The sequence below is a fragment of the Schistocerca cancellata genome, chromosome 4 (assembly GCF_023864275.1).
Source record: "Schistocerca cancellata isolate TAMUIC-IGC-003103 chromosome 4, iqSchCanc2.1, whole genome shotgun sequence".
NCBI classification, from domain to species: domain Eukaryota; kingdom Metazoa; phylum Arthropoda; class Insecta; order Orthoptera; family Acrididae; genus Schistocerca; species Schistocerca cancellata.
This window is the reverse complement of record NC_064629.1, coordinates 799,461,625-799,480,583: the sequence shown is the minus strand read 5'-3', so window position 1 is coordinate 799,480,583 and position 18,959 is coordinate 799,461,625. Positions and strand designations below refer to the sequence as shown.

General features: G+C 45.4%; 1 protein-coding gene across 1 annotated transcript in view; it reads left to right on the top strand.

The window, feature by feature from the left end:
- The window catches only part of LOC126184436 (vitellogenin-like), a 273,799-nt gene that overhangs the window by 75,729 nt on the left and 179,111 nt on the right, over positions 1-18,959 (top strand). The window contains exons 5-6 of the mRNA XM_049926828.1: positions 1,339-1,581; positions 13,029-13,169. Of these exons, the coding sequence (XP_049782785.1) occupies positions 1,339-1,581; positions 13,029-13,169 (384 nt within the window). The remainder of the gene's footprint in view (positions 1-1,338; positions 1,582-13,028; positions 13,170-18,959) is intronic.

Here is an 18,959-nt window from a genome sequence, read left to right as displayed (position 1 = left end):
GCACACTATTTTTGTAAAAATACAGTTTTCATTCTGCATGTGTGAAAGTTTTACAGTGTGTAGATACATCCTTCCCGCTTGTTTTCAAACTTGTTCAACCTGTTCCCGTGAGTGGCGCCGTCACAGCATGTCTTCAAGATGGCTGCTATACTACGTTCATAGAATTCCTGTGCTGCGAAAACGAACCAGAGGGAAACATCCACAAGAGATAGGAGAAGGTGTATGGAGATGTTGCTGTCGATCGCAGTACAGTTAGTCGGTGGGCAAGCAGGTTACGTGATGAAAGCGGGCACGGCAATATTGAGGATTGCCCTCGCAGCGGGAGGCCTCGTACTGCACACACACCAGACAATATTTAGAGAGTTAACGAATTGGTGACTGCTGACAGACGCATCACAGTGAATGAATTGTTACGCTACGTTGGGATAGGGGAAGGGAGTGTTTGCAGAATACTGAAAGTGTTGGCGTTAAAAAAGGATTGTGCCACTTGGGTTCCCAGGATGTTTACAGTGGCTCACAAAGAAACAAGAAAAACGGTATGCAGCGAACTCTTGGAACAGTACGAGAATGGTGGAGATGAATTTCTTGGAAGAATTATGACAGGTGATGAAACGTGGCTCCGTCATTTTCCACCAGAGACGAAGAGGCAATCAATGGAGTGGCATCATGCAAATTCACCCAAGGAAAAAAAAAAAATCAAAACCACACCTTCTGCTGGAAAAGTTATGGCTACGGTGTTTTTCGATTCCGAAGGACTCTTGCTTGTGGACATCGTGCCAAGTGGAACCACCATAAATTCTGATGCATATGTGACGGCACTGAAGAAACTTCAAGCTCGACTGAGTCGTGTTCGACTACATCGACAAAAGCAGGATGTTTTGTTGTTGCACGACGATTTACGGCCACATGTCAGTCAAACAACCATGGAAGTGGTCACAAAACTCGGATGGACAACACTGAAGCACCCGCCTTACAGTACTGACCTGGCTCCATGTGACTATCATCTCTTTGAGAAACTGAAAGAATCTCTTCGTGGAACAAAGTTTGAAGATGATGACTCCCTTGTGCACGCTGCCAAACAGTGGCTCCAACAGGTTGGCCCAGAATTTTACCGTGCAGGTATATAGGCGCTGGTTCCAAGGTGGCGTAAGGCAGTTGAGAGGGACGGAAATTATGTGGAGAAATGAAAATATTGTTCCTAAAGGATGTATCTACACACTGTAAAACTTTCAAACATGTAGAGTAAAAGATGGATTAAAAAAAATAGTGTGCATTTCTTTTGGAGTGACTCTCGTAATACTGGTGTCTGTGGAGTATAAGCAGCCTGTCCGTGTACAGAGGTCGTCGATGACGCGGCTGGTGGGCTGCGGCTCTCGGCGCGACTTCCTGCTGCTGAGCGCGTCGAGCAGCTCCCGGGTCGTGGTCAACCTGCACCTCCACAACGGCACCGAGGCCTCCGCCAGCTGCTTCCTGCGCCTCAACCTCGCCGACCTCCGCCCCATCAACGACAGCTTCCCGCTGCCGCACAAGGAGTACTCCAGGAAGATCTCCGGCCTCTCCTACCTCTTCAGGGGCAAGAAGGTGCGTACTGCTCACACGTCCGCCCACCTAGCGGTTTCCATCCTGCTGTCACTTTCGCACCTGCTAACGCTACCTTTCCCTAAGATGTGGGTGACACGTCCCGTGAATCGTCACTATCTATTACAGCATTTTGTTTGGAAAGAACTTTTTGTCCAACGAAAAAAAAAAGAAATGTTTTGCAGTTTCTGTCCTCGTGGAGAAACATTGTTAGCTTGTAATGTCTGATCTAAAAGAGAGTATACACCGTCCGTTCAAAATGTTCCGAGACTGATTTGTTCCTGGCGTATAAGTTAATTAAGTAATTACGGTGGTAGCTTGAACGAACAACTGCTGTGTATTCGACCAGTCATTTGTGAGCGGGCAGTCTTAAGTAGTGGACGTGTGACCATAGTGCGTTAGCGTTTTGTGTTAGAAATCGCAACGGAGCAACATCTCTAAATCAAGTTTTTGAAAACATTCTCCACGTAGTTTTGAATAAGAGAAAGGCGTGTGCAAAGTATTCTCGAACAAGAACAGCTACGCGATGACGCCAGCGGCGACTCGACTGAAATGACAAACGCGGAATATAGTCTTCTGAAAAAAAAAAAAATCTTCACAGATGACGAGACTTGGTGTTAACAATGCGAACCAACCACAAAACTGCACTGTGCAGAAATTCGCATGAAAGGTCAATGTATGACGACAAAACCGACATTCAAACTAATGTGACACGCTGGTTGAACAACCCAACGAAGGACTTTTCTTACAGTTTCATATGGTTGTATGAACATACTACGTGTTGTACATAAGTGAGGGGAGACTACGTAGAACACCCGAACCTTATTAACGTTTCTCTGCGTTTTACACTACTGGCCATTAAAATTGCTACACCAAGAAGAAATGCAGATGATAAACGGGTATTCATTGGACAAATATATTATACTAGAACTGACATGTGATTACATTTTCACGCAATTTCGGTGCATAGATCCTGAGAAATCAGTACCCAGAACAACCACATATGGCCGTAATAACGGCCTTGATACGACTGGGCATTGAGTCAAACAGAGCTTGGATGGCGTGTACAGGCACAGCAGCCCATGCAGCTTCAACACGATACCACAGTTCATCAAGAGTAGTGACTGGCGTATTGTGACGAGCCAGTTGCTCGCTAACCTTTGACCAGATGTTTTCAATTGGTGAGAGATCTGGAGAATGTGCTGGTCAGAGGAGCAGTCGGACATTTTCTGTATCCAGAAAGGCCCGGACAGGACCTGCAACATACGGTTGTGCATTATCCTGCTAAAATGTAGGGTTTCGCAGGGATCGAATGAAGGGTAGAGCTACGGGTCGTAACACATCTGAAATGTAACGTCCACTGTTCAAAGTACCATCAATGCGAACAAGAGATGACCGAGACGTGTAACCAATGACACCCCATACCATCACTCCTGGTGATACCCCAGTATGGCGATGACGAATACACGCTTCCAATGTGCGTTCACCGCGATGTCGCCAAACACGGATGCGACTATCATGATTCTGTAAACAGAACCTGGATTCATCCGAAAAAATGACGTTTTGCCATTCGTGCACCCAGGTTCGTCGTTGAGTACACCATCGCAGGCGCTCCTGTCTGTGATGCAGCGTGAGGGGTAACCGCAGCCATGATCTCCGAGCTGATAGTCCATGCTGCTGCAAACGTGGTCGAACTGTTCGTGTAGATGGTTGTTGTCTTGCAGACGTCCCCATCTTTTGACTCAGGGATCGAGACGTGGCTGCACGATCCGTTACAGCCATGCGGATAAGATACCTGTCATCTCGACTGCTAGTGATACGAGGCCGTTGGGATCCAGCACGGCGTTCCGTATTACCCTCCTGAACCCAACGATTCCATATTCCTCTGACAGTCATTGGATCTCGACCAACGCGAGCAGCAATGTCGGGACACGATAAACAGCAATCGCGATAGGCTACAATCCGACCTTTATCAAAGTCGGAAACGTGATGGTACGCATTTCTACTCCTTACACGAGGCATCACAACAACGTTTCACCAGGCAACGCCGGTCAACTGCTGTTTGTGTATAAGAAATCGGTTCGAAACATTTCTCATGTCGGCACGTTGTAAGTGTCGCCACCCGCGCCAACCTTGTGTGAATGCTCTGAAAAGCTAACCATTTGTATACCACAGCACCTTCTTCCTGTTGGTTAAATTTAGCGTCTGTAACACGTCATCTTCGTGGTTTAGCAATTTTAATGACCAGTAGTGTTTTAATTCAGTTTCGAAACTTTTTGACTGACGGGTATCTTGAAAAAGTGACAACCTTCGTGGTAGTTCCAACACAGTACAATACAGACAGCTGCTGAGTGGTGCCGGAGGGCTCCTACGACACTATGAAGTGACTGTGATGTTGTCGGATCTCGTTCCGACTGCCAGCTCGACAGTCGAGCGAAGGATGACCGAGGTGTGTGATGTCAGCACCCAGACCGAGGCGGCCTATTAGTGAGAAACACTGCTTCTGGACGCGTGCTAGCACTGGGCTATTCGTGGGACGCTACTTCAAAGTCTGTGCTCTGGGGACCTCGATTCGGAGAAACCCGCCGCCAGAGTCAACTACCGTGGACGACAACGTCTTGATGACAAGGTTCTCCAACGATTTTAACGGCGGATATTCGATCCGAGTGCACCCCATCTAATCCTGAATAACAAGAACTGGTGAGGAAGCATTCCATACAAATCCACCAACTTGGTGTGGGATGTTATGTTATGTTAACCGTTAACCTAGAAACGACGGAGAGGCTCCGTCCCCGCCGCAGCCCCAGTGGTCCGCAACCCCACGACGACTACCGCAGTCCACTTCACTCCTCCGCTGCCCCACACCGGACCCAGGGTTATTGTGCGGTTCGGCCCCCGGTGGACCCCCCCAGGGAACATCTCACACCAGACGAGTGTAACCCCTATGTTTGCGTGGTAGAGTAATGGTGGTGTACGCGTACGTGGAGAACTTGTTTGCGCAGCAATCGCCGACACAGTGTAGCTGAGGCGGAATAAGGGGAACCAGCCCGCATTTGCCGAGGCAGATGGAAAACCGCCTAAAAACCATCCACAGACTGGCCGGCTCGCCGGACCTCGACACAAATTCGCCGGGCGGATTCGTGCCGGGGACCGGTGCTCCTTCCCGCCCGGAACGGTATGGGATACAGTCAAGTCACAGGACACAGAGGTTAGCACGGGCACAGGCACACGTTAAGCATGGAAAAAGATGTCTGGAGTGAGAGTCGCGGCATACGTTGCTAAACGCTGATATCTGGCTACGAATCAGACGGAAACCGATGCACCACACCTTCAAACAGGACACTGTTTAGGCAGAAGGTGGAGGAGTTCTGATGGGGACGTTGTTTACGTAGGATGAAATGGCGTCCCTGCTACGCCTGCCATCAGTGAACCATACAGGAGGAGCCTGCTGTCTGATCCTTTGTTTGCTTACGGCACATGTATGCCATTTTTAGTTCCAGTAGGACAATACACTACCAACTCACTCCCAAGTTGTGCCAGAATGGTTTGATAAACATTCCAAAGAAGTGAAGATGATAGTGTGGGTCCCTGGTCACGTCACCTCAATCCTTCTTTGCACAGCTGACATGCCACCGAGTGCGATGTGCCCGCGTTTCACTTCTGTTAGCTCTGGCTAATCTCCATGACTGGTGAGCAGGGTTTGATCAACGTAGAATTCGATGGCCCATACCGCTTTCAGTGTCTCGAAGAGTCCACACCATGACACGTCACCTTCGTCATTGTGGCGAAATATGTGCAGCAATCTAATACATGAATTAGTCGAGAATGTACGTGAACTGTAAGAAAGATCTGTGTGTTCATGCGGCGACGCTTTTGAAGTGTATGAAATGGAAACAATCCATATGCACAATGTATTACTGATCTATTCATACCGTTGGTGTAAATTTGTATTATGACAAACTCTAACAAGTATTCTGAAGACTGGCTCATTATTTGGCTGTGAGGCAATCTTCAGGATTGGAATCAGACTGGACGTTTGCTTTGCTTGGAAAGAGGGCTTTACAAAAGCAATGCTACGATGTCTCTTTGACACTGGCTGTCACGCCAAACACAGGGATAACTGACGTGTTTTCAATTTACTGTGAACCATCGTGAGCCTATTCATCTCTGGTCACCCCTCACGTAACCAGCGGAGCTGATGAAGGGCAGGATGCAGCGCCCCGAACTTCCTCACCGTAAGCCTTCGTCCTGAAGGAACCGCGAGACGACAGCTGTCCAGCGTTCCCTGTAGGTTACTGTAGCCATATCGTTATGCATCATACAGGCTCTCAAAAACTGTGCGTAATCAAAGTTTCAGTTGCTAATTCTCTCAGCCATTGTAACGGCTCACGTCTTCAGTTAAGGCGCTATCCACCCCCCCCCCCCCCCAACCCCCATCTCAGTAAGGACACAATACGCTGGTAATAAACGGAGACTGGAGGATTAAGCCAGAACATGTCGCGTTCTTGGAGAGTGTCGCTATTACACCAACAAGAAATACTAACACTACGAAGGATATGAAGCACAAGTGACTTCCCGCTTTGAATGGAGGGGTCCTCGCGCACGACATGTGCATGCATGTTACTTCCACTCTAACCAAATCATTCTGAAAGCTAATTAAAATTACTCTAGGAAAAATAAAATTATAACGAATACCTCTTAAGCTTTCTAACAATTTTACACGAAATTCTTCCTGGTTGGTCTTGGGGCAGTCTCAGTACTTAGCTGGCAGGGGTCACTTAAATGCTACGTGCTAAGTTCTTGGCTAAACTGCAAAAGTATCTTGTGGCATGAATGATTTTAATCAAAGGCATGTATATCTATTCATCTACTCCCGTCGGAAACACATAACACTATTAACCTTTCTGCAAAAAGTACGACATCAAGCGATTGTGGCAACTGAGTGATGGCGCCTATAGACTCGTATTCGGTTCGATTCGCTGTCATCCTGACTGACATTTCTCGTGGTTTCCTCTAATTACTTTGCAAGTCTACCGGGAAAGCTCATTAAAAAGCTAGTGCCGCCGTCCATCCTCATCCTTTCCTGTATAGTTAGGAGCCTACTCCATCTCCAACGTTTTTGTAGACAACGAGACACTTCTCTTTGTTATGCGTTCCTTCAATAGACTACAAATTCCAATAAACTTTTGTGTCCCTTACATTAATTACATACACAGTATCTAAAACTGTATCAACAACCACAACCTTAGTAATGTCATTGTCGAATGGGTATTTGTGCCTGAAGCGAAAGCAGAAGTGGATTAGCATAAGCAGGCCATGAAGTAATTTCTCTCAGCCGTTATAAAAGTATTGTTTTCCGCTGGCTAGAAGACAATTTCATGCAACTCATTATTAGAGAGAGGAATGACCGTGGTGTGAGAGATGGCTGTGAGTTTAGTGTTGCAACTAAACGAAAATTTTACGCATACTGCACTCAGATTTACTTTTTTAGGTCTGTTTTTTAAGTGAAATGTTTTTGGCGGAGTCTTGTAGTAGTTTACTATAAGTTGTCAAGTGATCACTCAGATCATGACAGTGCAAGGTACCAATACGTGCCAAAAACGTCGCGCGCGGAAATGCGTTTTCTTCAGCGAGGCATATCACAGGTTCTGTTAATCGCACAGATACGGGATCAAGTGTTTTGGAGAACCTTTGGCCTAAGGACCATTTGTATAACTATCGAAAGAACGGAAATAATGTGGCTATTCTACAGTATAGGGACAGAATCTGAACATTACACACGTCATACAGCCCAGGCATTATTGAGCAAATAGGTTTGTCCTTTTGCATTAGGTGTGTTCTATGGTGGTCCTTACGCGCCTTATGGAAGCACCATTTGTTGACAAGGGGTTCCTGGTTAAACCCCGAAAAAGCATACTTATTGGGTACGAAAAGTACCAATTGTGGGGATAGCCACTACTATAATTTCTATTTATGCCAGATTATCGAAATTTATACCATACGCTCTTAACATGTTATCTCGGGGAACTTTTTTCTATATAATGATCCGTTAGCGAGATCCAGAGGTACAAAGTTACCGTACTTATGGAGAATACCACAAAAACCGATTATCAGCCGTTTTTGCACCGTGGACGCAATGATCTAAATAACTAACCACAGCAAATGGCTCAGGTTTTTAATGTGCATTCTTTAGACATTCACATAAAAACACCGTTTCCCCGTTTTCGAAAATCTGTATCCGTTATCAAACTACACCCGGAAAATCATGATTTTTGGCTACCAAAAGAATCACTTTTGGGGACGATCACTTCTATAATTTCTATTCATGCAAATCGTCGAAATTTGTACCATATGTTTCTGAAATGAGGTTCTTAGGTAAACTTGTAACTTTTGTCAATATCATTATCCGTTACCGAGATCCAGATACTCAAAGCTACCGTAATTATGCACGTAAAATTTGCACTTAATATTCGGTATAAGACATAAATATAGTTTTAAATAACGTATTGAACACATAAAAAGGATTCTAGGATCATCGCAAGGGACCTGAGGTTACCGAACTATGTTTTAGTCAGTTTTTTCACCAAGAACACTTTATGACGCAACTGGGCATTTTACACCTACACAAATATGCCCAAATTGGTATTGCAGTGACAAAAATGGGCTAAAAGAGTCTTAATATACCTGAAAAGAGCTGAAAATGGCTGCGAAAATTATGCAAACCTGGAAAGACTGAAAATTCAGTAAAATATTTCTAATGGCATGTGTACTTGCTAAACATACAAACCACAAGCCGATCCTTTTCGATGAACTGCGATCGATGAGCAAACTATCCAGAAAAAGTAAAGCAAACGATTTCGTGGTAATCTTATATTACGCGTACTTATTTGATGTTTATATGTGTCAAAGTGTATAAATGCGTCGAAGTATGGAAATAACTGTCAAAGCTTTGCTGACTATCGAATTCTTTTTATATAAGCAGCACACCCTGCCGTAGCAGGGAAAAGAAGGGAACTAGCAGGAAAAAGGAAAAACTGATAGAAAAGTGGGAAAGCAGCTGGCTCAGTCCTCTTTCCGCCTTCCTCACCAAAAAATTTTGGCATGCGAACATATTCGCAGTTTGTTGTGTTGAAAGAGAATAGCAGTGAGGCAGTGACGGTGGAAGAGAGAGGAGAAAGTGCCAGTGGGAGGAAAAGAGAGAGCAGATAGTGATGGTGGGAGAGAGAAAGTGGCAGCAAAAGATACAGAGAGATGGATGAAGACAGTAGCAGTGGGGGCCAAAGAGAGAGGAGATATGGAGACAGACGCAGTAAAAGAGAAAGAGAGACGGATGGAGACGGAAGCAGTGGGAGCAACAGCGAGAGGAGACGGGGGAAATGATAAATACAGGTGAGAGGGAATCATACAGAGGCTTGGGGGGGGGGGGGGGGGGTCTGGACCCTCACAGGCTGGCCAAATTTAACTCGTAGGTATGGAGAGGGTGCATTTTCGACAGAAAATTTTTTTAGACACGTGGGTGCAGGGGAAAGAATAAGTTGGATCCCCCAGAATTCTTGAGCTGCCGAGATTTGATAGTGACAGTGGCAGCTGAAAAGAAAAAAAAAAACGACAGTGTAAGTCATATACAGACAATTGCAGTGTACGGGAGGCTTAGCAACAAAGAGAGACTGGGTAAAAGTATTTAGAATGAATGAGATTTTCACTCTGCAGCGGAGTGTGCGCTGATATGAAACTTCCTGGCAGATTAAAAGTGTGTGCCCGACCGAGACTCGAACTCGGGACCTTTGCCTTTCGCGGGCAAGTGCTCTACCATCTGAGCCACCGAAGCACGACTCACGCCCGCTACTCACAGCTGTACTTCTGCCAGTACCTCGTCTCCTACCTTTCTCATTCTGGAAACATCCCCCAGGCTGTGGCTAAGCCATGTCTCCGCAATATCCTTTCTTTCAGGAGTGCTAGTTCTGCAAGGTTCGCAGGAGAGCTTCTGTAAAGTTTGGAAGGTAGGAGACGAGGTACTGGCAGAAGTAAAGCTGTGAGTACCGGGCGTGAGTCGTGCTTCGGTGGCTCAGATGGTAGAGCACTTGCCCGCGAAAGGCAAAGGTCCCGAGTTCGAGTCTCGGTCGGGCACACAGTTTTAATCTGCTAGGAAGTTTCAATATTTAGAATGTTCTCTGTTCAAACAAAGAACGCGAATATGTTCTCATGCCAAAATTTTTGGTGAGGACTCCGGAGTGAGGCAGCTGATTCCCCGCTTTTCTGCCAGAGTCCTTTAAAGAGGAATATTCGCCTTTTTTGTGCATTTCTCTGATGATTTTAAATTTTTACGATGAAGAAAAAGAGGGATCCTTGATTTTTCTGTGAAAAGGATTCAGTCTAATTACGCAATATGCAAAATGCGACTGCAAATAAGGAGCCCGTTGGACAGAGGGGTATCGATAAACGTTCTTTCTGAGTGAAATCGGCAAGGGGCTAAGAAGGGGAACATGATTCTTGTACACTGTACACACCGTGATGTAGATATCGATAAAGACCGGTCTGAATCACCAACGGGAGCAACACATTAGGACACCAATGCTGACGGCCAATTTAGTCGTTTCTGGATAAGTAGTTTGTTGTTTGCAGTAGGAATCTAAAAGCCAGAAAGCTAGAGCAGTTTTCTCGAATTTCCATTTGATATATTGAATCATGCCTATGCATGTCTTCTCAATGCAGTGATGACTGAAATACGAGGGCTATTCGGAAATTAAGGAACGATCGGTCGCGAAATGGAAACCACAGTGAAAATCCGATGAAGTTTTGCACATGTGTGTTGAGCAGTGTCTCTACTATGCCAATCGATCACATTACGTCGTTCTTTTTAGTTCTGAGCACACAGGGAGCAGATAAAGATACCTAGAACAATAGTATCTCCCACCAAGTACGAGGGCCTGGTGAGAAATTTCGCCTGAAGCTATGCAGCCAACATTACATATCTGTCGTGCGTTTTCTTCTCCAAGACAATTCTCGGCGGCATTCTGCATGGGCAATGAAGATGTTCCTGGATCGTTTTCAGTTGGAAATGTTCGATTACCCACAATACAGCCCGTAATTGTCTCCCTCTGAGTTTCATCTCTGCTCACATCAACCAGTGGCTATGAAGACAACATTTTGGCACAGACAACGAGCTGTATGCCAGCGTAGAGACTTGGCGGAAATCACTGACGGCTGCCTTCTATAATGGAAAGTTGGTACAGCGCTACGACAAACGGCTAAGTCGGATCGGTGACTATAGAGATAAGTAGCTGGAAGTTGTAGCTAACTGTTGCAAATACAACTGTTTTGATTCCACTGTGGTTTCCATTTCGTGAACTATCGTTCCATACTTTCCGAATAGCCCTCCTATTTAACGCCTGTACGCATATTCCCTGCTCTCATGACCTAGTCAGATCTCGAATGCTTCTCGTGACGTATATAAAGTAACTCTCCGTATTAACTGTCCCCTGTCTTTTGTGTAGGGTGGTTCATTTTCATACCGTCCAGAGTGACACAAATAGCACTTACCGCTTACGTCGACAGAGCTTGTTTACGTGAAGTCTGCCATAAAGTTCCTAGTGGAAAGCTATTCAGACTTTCTCAGCAACAGCACAAAATAACAACATTCAGGGTATTTTTTAAAACTGTTATGGGACCAAACTGCTGAGATCATCGGTCCCTAGACTTACACACTACTTAAACTAACTTATACTAAGAACAGCCGGCCGGAGTAGCCGTGCGGTTCTAGGCGCTACAGTCTGGAGCCGAGCGACCGCTACGGTCGCAGGTTCGAATCCTGCCTCGGGCATGGATGTGTGTGATGTCCTTAAGTTAGTTAGGTTTAATTAGTTCTAAGTTCTAGGCGACTGATGACCTCAGAAGTTAAGTCGCATAGTGCTCAGAGCCATTTGAACCATTTTTTGAACTAAGAACAACACACACATCCATGCCCGAGGGAGGACTCGATCTCCAGCGAGAGGGGCCGCGCAATCCGCGACATGGCGCCTCAGACAGCGGGGCCACACCCCGTGGCACAGTGTATTTTTAGCCCGTAATTTCTTGTTGGACTTACGATAGAATGAATTTGTCTCAGACAGAACTACTGTTCTAGCGCAGAAAATAAAGCAGCAAATTTAATACGCACATCTTGGCGAGTAATGAAGTTGGAAAGATGTGTTAGTCATTATTTCATCAGCCCCTGGTCACTATTCATCTTGGTGAAAAGAGATTACAAGTGTCTTTAACGGGTCAAATGTTACTCGAGGTGAAGTTAAAATCAAATGGCTTTGAGCACTATGGGACTTAATTTCTGAGGTCATCAGTCCCCTAGAACTTAGAACTACTTAAACCTAACTAACCTAAGGACATCACACACATCCATATCACACACATCCATGCCCGAGGCAGGATTCGAACCTGCGACCGTAGCGGTCGCGCGGTTCCAGACTGAAGCACCTAGAACCGCTCGGCCACTCAGGCCGGCCGAGGTGAAGTACATCTACATCTACATCCATACTCCGCAAGACACCTGACGGTGTGTGGCGGAGGGTACCTTGAGTACCTCTATCGGTTCTCCCTTCTATTCCAGTCTCGTACTGTTCGTGGAAAGAAGGATTGTCGGTATACCTCTGTGTGGGCTCTAATCTCTCTTATTTTATCCTCTTGGTCTCTTCGCGAGATATACGTAGGAGGGAGCAATATACTGCTTGACTCCTCGGTGAAGGTATGTTCTCGAAACTTCAACAAAAGCCCGTACCGAGCTACTGAGCGTCTCTCCTGCAGAGTCTTCCACTGAAGTTTATCTATCATCTCCGTAACGCTTTCGCGATTACTAAATGATCCTGTAACGAAGTGCGCTGCTCTCCGTTTGATCTTCTCTATTTCTCCTATCAAACCTATCTGGTACGGATCCCACACTGCTGAGCAGTATTCAAGCAGTGGGCGAACAAACGCACTGTAACCTACTTTCTTTGTTTTCGGATTCTTCCAATGAATCTCAGTCTGGCATCTGCTTTACCGACGACCAACTTTATATGATCGTTCCATTTTAAATCACTCCTAATGCGTACTCCCAGATAATTTATGGAATTAACTGCTTCCAGTTGCTGACCTGCAATATTGTAGCTGAATGATAAGGGAGCTTTGTTTCTATGTATTCGCAGCACATTACACGTGTACTTAGGGCTTCTCATTGTTTAGAGTTACTTTAGTCACTTTTGTAAACGTGCATGGGGCCGGTAGACTCGCAGATCAAGTCAGAGAGCTGGAGAAATTGCGAGGATCCACTAACAATAAGGTTGAGGTCCGATGTCCACAATCCCACGCTTGTCGCAGTACTAACTGGGGAAGACCCGCCGCCGGAAACCGCTAGGCGCTGTCCCAGCTTTGGGCCGAGAGGAAATAACCGAGCCTGAGATATGAATGTGCGTGCCGCGCAGGACGGAGACACGCCGGAAATTTGCAGGACGGAGGCGAACAGCACGGCCGCCCCCGCAGTGACCAGCAGCCTGGCAGGGGGCGCTGGCGGAGGCGGCGGGACCACTGCGGCCAGCCCTGCTCCCGCGCGCCGCAGGAGGAATGTAAGCGGCGGCCAGCTCTCCTATCACTTGTGACACTCCGTGTGGGAAACAGCAAGACAGGAGGGATCGTCGTTTTCGAAACCATTAGACGCGGTACACTAGCTACGTGGCCGGTGCGGGCGAAGGTTACCCACTTTCTGTCCTATTCCACTCGCATATCGAGCTAAGGGCCCCGCATCTCGTGGTCGTGCGGTAGCGTTCTCGCTTCCCACGCCCGGGTTCCCGGGTTCGATTCCCGGCGGGGTCAGGGATTTTCTCTGCCTCGTGATGGCTGGGTGTTGTGTGCTGTCCTTAGGTTAGTTAGGTTTCAGTAGTTCTAAGTTCTAGGGGACTGATGACCATAGATGTTAAGTCCTATAGTGCTCAGAGCCATTTGAACCATATCGAGCTAAGGAAAAGTAGCTGTCCGTATATCTGTGTGCTCTTATCTCGCTCGTGCCCACGACGTGGTAGAAAGGTTGCGACACGGAGGACTAGATTTCAAATCCCCTTCCGAGCAGCAACAGATAGGTTTTCCTTGGTTTCCAAAAATAGTTTAAGACAAATGTTGGGCTGCTTTCTTTTAAGAGATCATCGCCAATCTCATTCACCATTCCTCCCCAATTCTGAAATTTTGCTCCCTCTTTTTTTCTTTTATTTATTGTTGCTTTCCCCAGAGGCACGTGGGTAGGCTGGCAGCGGAACAATACTCCGCTTTAAAGCCAAATTAATTTAAAAGATACAAAGATGGAATGTAAATTTTAAGAAGATGAACTACGTACATATGTTTTTGTGGTGTGCGTACTGTACGACCTTCGGTACACACACCATCAGATTATTTGACTTGTCGCTCTAACGAAGTAGGCGAGTGTCAGCAATATGTCTCGTGGTCTTATCGTGGCGTGTTTATCTTCTGCCGTTAGGTCAGACGATAGAAATGCCACTTGCACGCTTAGAGTAACAGATTGACGGTGACCAACTTTAAACAGAACTTGATTAATTTTTACACACATTTATTAAAATAATAACAAGCATAAAACTAACTTAACTTGGTTCTGGATGCTATTTACAATTGACAATCTGAAGTTCCTTTGGTATTGGTACGTTAGTCTGATTCTCACATATCTCAGATACTTGACAAAGTGTCTATACATTTCTCTTCATGGCTATGTACAGGAATATGATAATCTTATTAGGCGCAGACTGAAACTTGACTACAGACTAATGCAGACTGACCTATCGGAGGTCTGTACACTCGTTATAATACCTCGGCCGGCCGGAGTGGCCGAGCGGTTAAAGGCGCTACAGTCTGGAACCGCACGACCGCTACGGTCGCAGGTTCGAATCCTGCCTCGGGCATGGATGTGTGTCATGTCCTTAGGTTAGTTAGGTTTAAGTAGTTCTAAGTTCTAGGGGACTTATGACCACAGCAGTTGAGTCCCATAGTGCTCAGAGCCATTTTATAATACCTCGCGCGTTCATGTATCACTGCGCGAGTGTGATCCGCAAGGAGAAAAGGATCTACGTTAGCTGCAATCTCATTGGCTGCGTTACATATTAACACGCGGATCGGCGGAAGACAGCGCCATCTCGTAGTGCGGAGACGGGCGAGCGCTGCGCCTGCGCTGTTGTGCTTAGCGGGGCGCGCTCTATTGGGAAAGTTGTGTACACACTGACTACGCGGAACTATGTACATAACAGTTTTGAAACATATAAAAGGACTATTTCATTGATAGTATTTAAAATAACACATTTTATTTACTTATTTTCGTATCAGAAACATACATATTATATACAGTCATGGCTATATTACTTTTGCCCAAAACTTGGTCACTTCCAATGCATTTTATGTTGAAACATTTTGGCAGATTAAAACCGTGTGCTGAACCGAGACTCGAACTTGGGACCTTTGCTTCTACCGGTAGAGCAGTTGCCGGGAAAGGCAAAGTCCAAAGTTCAAGTCCTGGTCCAGCATACAGTTTTAATATACAAAGAAGTTTCATTTCAGCGCACACTCCGCCGCAGAGTGAAAATTTCATTCTGGAAACATGCCCCAGGCTGTGGCTAAGCCATGTCTCCGAAATATCCTTTCTTCCAGGAGAGCTAGTTCTGTAGGTTTCGCAGGAGAGCTTCTGTGAAGTTTGGCAGGTAGGAGACGAGGTACTGGCGGAAGTAAATCTGTGAGGACGCGTCGTGAGTAGTGCTTAGGTAGCTTAGTAGGCGGCCCGTGTTCGATTCCCAGGCGATGCGTTTGTTTTTAATTTACTGTTCCGTTATCGTATGCAAGAGGTAGAAGAAATGCCGTAATCATTTTTGCCACCAAGCAAACAAAACCTCTCTCACTTCTTTTTTTTCAATTAACGAAAGTAAGCAGTAAAGAAATAAAAAAATTAAAAAGGGACAAATAAAATAAAAAATAGAAACTAGAAAAAATAAATAAGAAAATAAAAAAACAAGAAAGTGGTCAAGGCAATTGCCAATAAAAAGCAGTAAAACAAAAAAATTTGTTATGAATAAAAAGTTTTTAGAGTGTCACACCGTCGAATTTTACTAGATGATGCCCATAGATCGTTGATTCGATCTAGCCCGAAAAAACATTTTAACTTATTTGTAAAACGACTCGACAGTCCTCAAAAAAGTCGGTAGAAGACTTGCCCGCGAAAGGCAAAGGTCCCGAGTCCCATTCTCGGCCCGGCGCTGAGTTTTAATTTTTCAGGAAGTTTCACATCAGCGCACACTCCGCTGCAGAGTGAAAATTTCATTGTGGCAATTGATATTCAATGAATCCAAATGATATTGCAGCTCTTTTCAACCTGTTTAACTCCTTATAAAACTGTTGTGTTTTGTCTGGAAGTTTGCGAGCATGCCGCAAGATCTTTTGTATATCAGACTGTAATCCTGCCTGCCTTATCCAAACCACACAATTTTGTGAGTAACTTCTTTTTTCTAGAGGACGAACTGGAAACTACGGTGGCGGATCTTCCTCACCATTGAAAATCTTCCAGAGAACCTAAGTTATTTAAATTTCCCAGCCATGGCACGACATTCGTTCCAGGTTCCAACACTGTTAACGTTAAATTTGATTTCTTTTTGCTGTCAGCCCAAGAGTCAACAAAGCCAAACCAGTCCTTGGCACAAGGCAGCCATGTTTTCCACTTTAAGTGCACCATGAAGTAGTACACAAAATGAGGCGACGTTTCCTTCATCTACACCTGAATCATCATCAGAGTCTCCTTCTGACTTCATGACAGAGGAAATACCATCTGCCTCCTCCAATTTCCCTGAACCATGGGGTAGCACCAGATGACGTGAAATACAGAAAATAAACAATTTTTTTCAGCCTTCAGTTGCAAGGTAATTTTTACTCGTTTACCTAGGTTTCGATTCCAGTAATGGAATCTTCTTCAGAACCTAAAATTAAACCACATACGGACATATATTACTCACTGAAATGCATTATCAGTCTAATGATTGAATAATAAAGAAATCGTGATACTTACAAAAAATTAAATTATTTTGAGAGCCAAACACTGGCCATGTCACAAATTAAAAATTAAAACAATAAAGACGCATAATCATAAGATTATGTCTGTCAAAATTAAAACCATTACGGCGAACGTAGACGGAGCTACGCCAGCCAGAAATAAGGACCACACGTGAGCGGCTCGGAAACTAGGCGTCGTGAGCAGTTCCGCGGCGAGGCTCGGCCGCGGCCAAGCGCATGCATAGGTAACATATCCTATAAGGTAGGTCGTTTATTAAAAAACCTAGGGTGTAAAGTAATCTTCGTGCTGTAGCAATTTTAGTGGCCAGTAGTGTATTTATGTCCCGAATTCTCTGTTTTCCTGTCAACCATCCTCCCACATTATCCATATCGCCACAACGCAACCCACCTGAACCAAATAGCTTCGCAAAATACCCCAAAGAATCATTCCATCTTCCGTCTCTCCATTACTCCTGCTAAATGTAGATACCTCTCATCGAGTGGTAGTGAAGTGCAATACAGTGCACAATGTGTTTCAATTTTGCCGGCCGCGGTGGTCTCGCGGATCTAGGCGCGCAGTCCGGAACAGCGCGACTGCTACGGTCGCAGGTTCGAATCCTGCCTCGGGCATGGATGTGTATGATGTCCTTAGGTTAGTTAGGTTTAAGTAGTTCTAAGTTCTAGGGGACTGATGACCACAGCTGTTAAGTCCCATAGTGCTCAGAGCCATTTGAGCCATTTTGTGTTCCAATTTTCTTGTAAATTATTGTTTTTAAATGCCGCACAACGTTGTCAAACAGAGCATCACTTGGATGATATATGAAAAGAGCAAATTAAACATTTTGACTTAACAACAAAGAAATTGGTTCACCAACTTTTCAACAACTTTGAGAGCAGAAGCCAAATTTCAAAGATATGGTGGAAGAGCCGAATGATTTCTGTGGTGAAACGTGACAAAGAAGGAAATGACCCAAAGAATTTTAGACTAGTCACACTACTATGTCATCTTTACAAATCGCTGCAAAGACTAATTTTAAATCGCCTGCCATCTGTAACTGACCCCCTTACCTACACCTCAGTAACCTAGAATTCTTTCTTTCTTTCTTTCGCTACTGCTTTTATCCCGCATCGTGCGCAGGGTCGGCAGGGTTAAGTACGGATTTGACATGGTTAAGTTAATGGGTGGCTGGATGCCATTCCTGCCGCCACCCCATACCCCCTGGGACGAAATTAGTGTACCGCAGTTGTCTGCGTCTAGTGTAAATAGTGAAATAGTGGGAATGTGTTTCAAATGTCTGCGAGTCGTGTAAATGAGGCGGGACGTGGGGACCAGCCCGGTATTCACCTAGTAGGATGTGGAAAACCGCCTAAAAACCACATGCAGGCTGGCCGGCACACTGGCCGTCGTCGTTAATCCGCCGGCGCGCCTACCCGAGTCCAGGAAGCAGCGCGTTAGCGCTCTCGGCTATCCTCGCGGTTCTCAGTAACCTAGAATACGACCTGGAAAAAGCTGTAGGCCTGCTGGACAGTTGCTAAATCTCACACAGTTTATAGAAGATGGGTTTGAAGCTTGTAAAATGGCATGAGTGGTATTCGTCGTTCTATCAGCAGCATATGACACTGTCACTCACCAGCTACTACTATCCAAAGTCTACAACCCGACCAAATATGTTAGTCTAACTAGGCCCATCGCCACTCTTTTGCAGAATCGTAGGTTCTTTGCCGGTTTCCAAGAACAGCGTAGCAGATGCAAAACAGCCTCAGCCTCCCACAGGGAAGTGAATGACGAACCCATAGCATCCAATAGCGGGAGTTCTTTTATACCGATGAGCTAGCTCTAGCCACCCAGAACACAGATTTTGAATCAGTGGGAAACACCCTCGCGAACGCCTTAAACATTTTTCCAGGTATTACAATACAAACCAATTTGAACCAAATCCCACAAAGACACAAGTGTGTGAAACACAGGGAAGAAACTCGAAAATTAAAGACAGTAAGGTCAGATGTCGAACTGGAACAATATGAGACCCCAAACGTCTCTGAGTAACACTTGATAGATCTCTTACTTTGAAGAAGCACTGCATGAACCGCAAGTCAAAAGTTTCCACCAGGAACAGTCTTGTGTGGAAAACAGCGGGAATCATCGCCTGCGTAAATTGCGATACAAGCAGACGAAGCACAAGGATTGGAAAGGGATATCTTGTCAAGAGATAAAGAGAGACAGAAAGAGCGGACAGAGTGATACTTTGCATTTGGTAGAGGCAAAAAGACATTGCTGTGATTTCCAACTCTCTATAGCTGAGTGGTGTAAACACCAGGGTTGGGAT